This window comes from Macaca nemestrina, chromosome 1 (genome assembly GCF_043159975.1).
Source record: "Macaca nemestrina isolate mMacNem1 chromosome 1, mMacNem.hap1, whole genome shotgun sequence".
Lineage (NCBI taxonomy): Eukaryota > Metazoa > Chordata > Mammalia > Primates > Cercopithecidae > Macaca > Macaca nemestrina.
This window is the reverse complement of record NC_092125.1, coordinates 2,406,212-2,413,094: the sequence shown is the minus strand read 5'-3', so window position 1 is coordinate 2,413,094 and position 6,883 is coordinate 2,406,212. Positions and strand designations below refer to the sequence as shown.

At 47.2% G+C, this 6,883-nt stretch overlaps 1 protein-coding gene across 2 annotated transcripts in view; it reads left to right on the top strand.

The window, feature by feature from the left end:
* Window positions 1-580: 580 nt before the first annotated feature.
* LOC105474710 (saccharopine dehydrogenase (putative)) overlaps window positions 581-6,883 on the top strand; it is a 55,249-nt gene continuing 48,946 nt past the window's right edge. The window contains exons 1-2 of one of the 2 annotated variants that reach the window (XM_024790628.2): window positions 581-852; window positions 3,398-3,510. In XM_024790628.2, coding sequence (XP_024646396.2) covers window positions 663-852; window positions 3,398-3,510 — 303 coding nt within the window. In that variant the 5' untranslated portion in view covers window positions 581-662. The remainder of the gene's footprint in view (window positions 853-3,397; window positions 3,511-6,883) is intronic. The other variant, XM_011729533.3, reaches the window with a different exon arrangement.

The following is a 6,883-nucleotide window of genomic DNA, read 5'->3' as shown; positions in this document are numbered from 1 at the left end:
GCCAGGCGTGGGGGCGCGAACCTGTAATCCCAGCTACTCAGGAGCCTGAGGCAGGAGAATTGCTTGAACCCGGGAGGCGGAAGTTGCAGGGAGCCGAGATCGCGCCACCGCAGTGCAGCCTGGGCGACAGAGGGAGACTCCGTCTCAAAAAAGAAAAGAAAAAAGAAAGGGAAAAAAAGGAAGAAAAGAAAGCAAGTAAAGAAGCTCAAAGGTTCTTGGCGTGGGCCACCGGCAGGTTTTCTCGCACTCTCTTTGCGCCACGCCCACGTGCAACAAGAAGAAACGGCTGCCGCCTCCAGCTTCCAGCAGGGCGGGAAGATGCGCTGCGCGGGGCGGCCAGAGCCGTGCGGGAAAAACGGCAGGAGGGAACTATGGGCCGCGGTGGGCGCCTGCCAGGCTTGGAAGCGGACTGGCAGCCAGAGCCACCGCCCAAAGAAGCCTCGCGTCCGAGGCCTCCCGTGCAAGCAGCGGCTCTGCGGCTCCGGCGCCAGACGGCGTGGGCCTGGGCGCGGCCCTGGCGCGGCGGCGCGCGCGGGGTGAAGGGAGCGCGGCGCTGGCGGCGGCGACGCGGCGGTTGCTGCGCCGGATACTGGGGTCGCTGCCGGAGGCGCAGGCGCCGTGGACTCAGCGCGCCCCGGGCCTGGGCTCGCAGTGGACTCGTCATGGCGACCGAGCAGAGGCCTTTCCACCTGGTGGTGTTCGGCGCCTCTGGCTTCACCGGCCAGTTTGTGACCGAGGAGGTGGCCCGGGAGCAGGTGGACCCGGAGCGGAGCTCCCGCCTGCCCTGGGCGGTGGCGGGCCGCTCCCGGGAGAAGCTGCAGCGGGTGCTGGAGAAGGCGGCCCTGAAGCTGGGTAAAGGGGCGGGCGGGACGGGGCTGCGCGGTGGCTGGGCCGGGGACCCCGCGTCGCCCCAAACCAGCGTTTCTCCGCAGGGGTGCGTGTCCCCGAGCCCTGCGTGAGGACAGGAAGAGGACAGGGAGGGATGTTTCAAGTATTGCCACAGCTTTGTTCCACCTCCTTAACTATATACGTGTGTGTGTATATACACCAGGGATGCACTGAACACACACACACACACACACACACTCTCTTCCTCCTGTTTCCCGCATTTGCATTTCTGCCTCAGTTTGGGGAGTTCCCCTGGCGAAATGGCCAAGAACTTGAGTTGCCCTCTCTCTGCTTCATCCTGCCCCGCAGCAGGGGCACCTGTTGAGTCTGCGGGTTTCTTTTTTTTTTTTTTTTTTTTTTTTTGAGACGGAGTCTTGCTCTGTCGCCCAGGCTGGAGTGCAGTGGCCGGATCTCAGCTCACTGCAAGCTCCGCCTCCCGGGTTCACGCCATTCTCCTGCCTCAGCCTCCCGAGTAGCTGGGACTACAGGCGCCGCCACCGCGCCCGGCTAGTTTTTTGTATTTTTAGTAGAGACGGGGTTTCACCATGTTAGCCAGGATGGTCTCGATCTCCTGACCTCGTGATCCGCCCGCCTCGGCCTCCCAAAGTGCTGGGATTACAGGCTTGAGCCACCGCGCCCGGCCGAGTCTGCGGGTTTCTTAATATTTGGTCGGAGAGGAGGGGAGGGCTTTGGTCTCTTGGAGATCGTAGTCTCCCTTTGCCTCGTGTTTTGAGGACGGGAGAGCAAACTTAAGAGTTGTATTGACAGTGTCTTTGTGGCTATTCTGTTTTAGTTTCTTTTCTGTGTGTAAGAATACTCCAGCAGCCTTCCTCTTCAGAGAATAAAAAGTGTGTATTTCTGGTTTAGACGCTTACTTATTCTAAGCATTCAGGTAGCATATATTCATTGACTCCGTAAGCATTCGGGTAGCGTCTATTTATTGAGTGACCTTGTCCTTGCTGAGACCTGTCCCGAGTCTGGGGTGCAGGATGGGACAGAGAGGAGACAGACGCAGGGATCCTGCTGCCTTCATGGCTGGGGAGACATCTGACTTACGACTCCGTAGCCTTTAAATTTGGCTATTAACTCCCCACCGTAGATTTCCCTTACACAGACACCCGTTAGAGTTCTGGAAATACTACATTCTTTCTGTTTAATCTACTTTCGTACAATGCCCTGCTCGGAGTGCTTTTTGTTCGTGGTTATGTACAGAAGACACCACGTAGGCTGGACTCTCCCACAGCTTTTGATGCTGATACTACCAACACGTAATTCTGACCAAAGAGCTTTTTGGTCGTTATTTTTCCAAGAGAAGTAATTTCACTATTAAAATATATGCTTCCATTTCTTTTTCCGGCTCGGCAAGATCGTACCGGTACAGCCTAGTCACTTACCATATATAATGCCCAAATCCAGTTTTATTGTGGGGGATATACCTTCACCTATTGAAACCTGCATCACTTAGTTGAGCCAGTTAATTCCAATTATTTTCTTATGAGCCTGTGTGTTTATGTAGCGTGTGCTTTTCACCTCAGAGTTCTAATTTTTTTTGTTTGTTTGTTTTTTTGCCATTCTCCTGCCTCAGCCTGCCGAGTAGCTGGGACTACAGGCGCCCGCCACCACGCCCGGCTAATTTTTTGTATTTTTAGTAGAGACGGGGTTTCACCGTGTTAGCCAGGATGGTCTCGATCTGCTGACCTCCTGATCCGCCCGTCTCAGCCTGCCAAAGTCCTGGGATTACAGGCGTGAGCCACCACACCTGGCCCTAATGGTTTTCATGTTAACAGTCAGTCCGAGACTCTCCATCACCTACAACTAAATCATGCATAGTGATTGTTTAGTAGTTGATGAGGAACTTCATTTTTTTAAAGACAAGGTATCATTCTGCTACCCAGGCTGGAGTGCAGTGGCGTGATCACAGCTCGCTGCAGCCTCGACCTCTGTGTCTAAGTGATTCTGCCACCTCAGCCTCCTGAGTAGCTTGGACTACAGGCGTATGCCACCATGTCAGATAATTTTTTTTTTTTTTTTTTTTTTTTAGTAGAGACAAGGTCTTGCTATGTTGCCCAAGCTGGTCTGGAATTCCTGAGCTCGAGAAGTCCTTGGCCTCCCAAAGTGCTGAGCCGCTGCCCCTGGCCAAGAAACTATTTTTATGACATAAATTTCTTGTTGGAGAGGAAGTCTGGATAGTTATCTGGTCAGCATTTAAACTTGATCGTTAAATTGTCGTGTTACACAGGGTTGTTATTTACACAACGCTTTTATTAGATTTTTTTTTTAAAGGTCAGGTTTTTAGTAACGCTTAGTGTTAACTCAGTTTTCCTCATAACCTTTTCCTTTTTTATTGCCTGATTAAAAACAGTTTTATCTTTTGTCTAAACGGGAGAGCTAGCTTTCAGTATATCAGTGTATTTAGTAATTTGCTGGTCACTGATTACTATAAAAAGAAGACAAGCAAGATGTAATCCTCTACCGGAATTTTCTTTACTTCATTTGTTTCTTATTTTAGGAAGACCAACACTGTCGTCTGAAGTTGGAATCATCATTTGTGATATCGCTAATCCAGCCTCGCTTGATGAAATGGCTAAACAGGCAACAGTTGTCCTCAATTGCGTAGGACCAGTAAGTAATCAACCCTTCTTTGTATCAGAACAAACAATCCATTCATTTCTAGCAAAATATTCCAGAGGAACATAAGGGCAGAGGACAGAATTGTTGGTTGAAGGCCTTAACCCCATATGGGGAGTTTTTCCTTCTTGCGAGGAGCAAATGGAGATTACCAAAGTCTCCTGAGAGAGACTGACAGGCTCTCTATGACCCTCTCCTTAGGGCATGGGCACTGGCTTGTTGATTGGTTACATCTGTGATTATCAGAATTTTCTTTCCTTTTTACTGTCTGCTCCTTCAGTGTGTATCCCTGGTATATTTTTTATTTATAAATTATATTCTTATATTACTGCGTAAACATATTTTTTAAATGCACAAAAAGAATAAAAAGGACTCATTTATTGAATGAATATTTATTGATACTTACCATATGTAAAATGCATTATTGCAGGCACGTGGGACACAATGGTGACCGAAACAGAAAATCCCTCATGGAGATTACAGTCTTGTGGGGAAGACAGAAAAATAGGATTGTAATAGGAGGTAATGAAAAGTGCTTTGAAGAAGAGTGAAGCCGAGAAAGGAGAAAAGGTGTTGGCATGTCGGTGTTTTTAGATAGATGGTCAGGGAAGGTTTCTGTGAGGAATTGACATATGAACCAAGATCTGAATGAAATGAGAGCAAATTGCATGAACTTTTGAGGAGAGACTTTTCCAGGGAGAGCAGGCACAAAGGTCCTGAGACGCAAGTGTGCTTGGCAAGACGGAAGAGTGTGACAGAGGCCAGTGTGGCTGGGCAGGGCAGGAGGTGGAGAGTGGATCAGAGGGAAACCCAGGAGCTGGGTTGTGTAGGATCTTACCGGCCGTGGTCAGGACGTGGGTTTTTCTTCCAAGTGTGACCAAGAGGCGTTGAATGGTTGAAAGGAAGGGCTTCATCTGATTTAAATTTGAAGTTCTTTGGCTTCTGATTGAAAAAATAGATAACAAGGGATGAGCACTGGAAAGGTCCAAGCACAAGCCCTGGGGTAGTAGTGGTAGAGGTGCTGAGAAGTAGTTAGGTTCAGAGTATATTTTCAAAGGAGAACAACTTTTGCTGTTGTACTGAGTATGAAAAAGTCAAGTCACAGGCCATCAGACTTTTGGCCTGTGTAACAAGGTGAGTGTTGGTGACATTTAGTGATCTGAAGAAGCCGTCACAGTTGGCAAGATGTTTAAAAATTAAACTTCTAAAATATTAATACTTTTTAATTGAGAGCAAAAGGGTTTGTGAATTGCTATTAAATAAAAATGTTGTGGATTTAGATTCATCTCATTCTTAACTAGCTTAGATTCCATCCATGAGGTCCACTGCTCCACTCTGTAATGGAGGCCCTCATCCATCTCCCTTGCCTTTTTCTCCTCAGTACTCTGGAAAAATCCCAGCCCTGGTTATTCTGTTTACCTTCTCTTCACCTGAACGTGAGTAACCCAATGTGGCTGGAGAAAAATATATCCCCATGTAAACTGATCACCCTTCAAATATGTGTTTACAAACCTCGTGTGGCGCTCAGCACCTCCAGCAGCTCTGCTCAGGAATTCTCAGGAATTCTCTCTCCTGCTCTCTGAAGTAGCTCACAACCTTGTTTTCCTTGCACTTTTAGTATCCCATCTCTCTTTCCTTGTTCTTATCTGATTTTTTTTTCTTTTTTTTTTAAACTATGAAAATAGAAGCTGGTTAATAACAGAATTTCTTTCTTCATCTTCCTACCACCAGATCTATCTACCTACCTACCTGTCGGCCAATCCGCATCGTACCCTGTAGTCTGCCGTATCTCTTGTTCCAAGGAAAAACTGGTCCTCTTCCTATTGGACACAGTTTTCAAAGACTTTATTATCGGGGGAACCAGCCCCCAATATTTCAACATAGGTTCTTTTCTATTTTCCGTAAGTGTCGGCTGGTCTGAGAAACAAAGAGAAAGAGTACAAAGAGAGAAATTTCACAGCTGGGCCCCAGAGGCATTCCAGTCACACTGCGTTTGCATGCGGTGTTCGAGACTCACTGCCTGATCTCCAAGCCACGTAACAGACTGTCTTAAATCATTAATTTGATTAGCCAGTTTTTGATCAGTGCCTTGTTGAGGATTCTACATTTGGGTGGAATTGGCTTGCCAGTCATTAACAAAATGAGCTGTTTGAATAGATTGACATAACGCCATTCAAGCAGTGGTTGCTAGCGCAGTGACTGTAATTAGGCCCATGATCACAGTGATTAAAGTGAAAACAAACCTCTTAGATCTTTTTAGAATTTGCTGTAACACTTCATTAATTAAACGTATCGAGGAGGAAGATTCCCAAGGTCTGGGCAAAGTTACTGGAATCCAGATTCATTCTCGAGCTTGAACCAACATTACACTTTTCCTGGAGTCAAAACGGGAGTTAATGCAAGTGTATAAATGACAATGTATTGGATGGTTTGTTTGTCCAAATTCTGATATTTCCCACTAACAGCATGTAAGGAGGCTTAACACAGCTCTATATGGGAGCAATCAGGTTGGAGGTAAGCAAAGCAGAATGTCTGAATCCACACTGATACGGAGGGAGGGGGACGATAGCGGGGACAACAGACAGAAGAGTTTCCCCTTCCCGTACTCACAGTCCAGACATGGCAATAGCCAATTTCCAAAGTTTGGGCTCAGAATGGGGAATATCATATGAAGCCTGGGGTGATAATGCCTTTATCTTCCCATTTTAAGGGAAAGAATGAGCTGAATCTCCTATGCAAAGTAGAAGGATGATTCTCGTTCTCCCATAAGAAATAAAATAAGTAGCCTCCAGGCATTCTTTTCTACCAGAGGAGCAATGGTTTTTTAAATAGCCCTTTGGTGCCCAGTCTATTTCTAAACCATATGAGTCATTTTTAAATACTACTGCATGTGAGTTAACACAGTCTTCCCAAATTAAAGTTTTAGATGGGCCCTCAAAATGTTTAGGGCATGGTTTTCCTGCAGGTTTATATTGAAAGTTGGGGTATCTGCTATTACTTCCCCTTTCATTTGTCTTAAAGGAGAAAGGGAAAGGCCAGAGACCGAATGTCCCAGTTCCTCTGTAGCTGATTTCTCCGGAAGATAAGCAGCCCAGACTTGAGTTTCTAGATGGATACAACCAGGTGCATGTCCGAGGCACTGAGGGGGTATTTGTAACCCCTGGTAACATTAAATTCAGTGCCTTCTCCTGGTTGAGTGGGGCAACTGTCATCTGTAGCTCCAGGCATCCACACACTATCGTTAGTGTAGATTTCTGCAGGAGCATCCATCCAGGTGAGAGGTTGAATAAGTGGAGGGAAAGGCACATAAGCCCAATAAGAATAATTTTGTGTGGCGGGCGCCTGTAGTCCTAGCTACTCAGGAGGC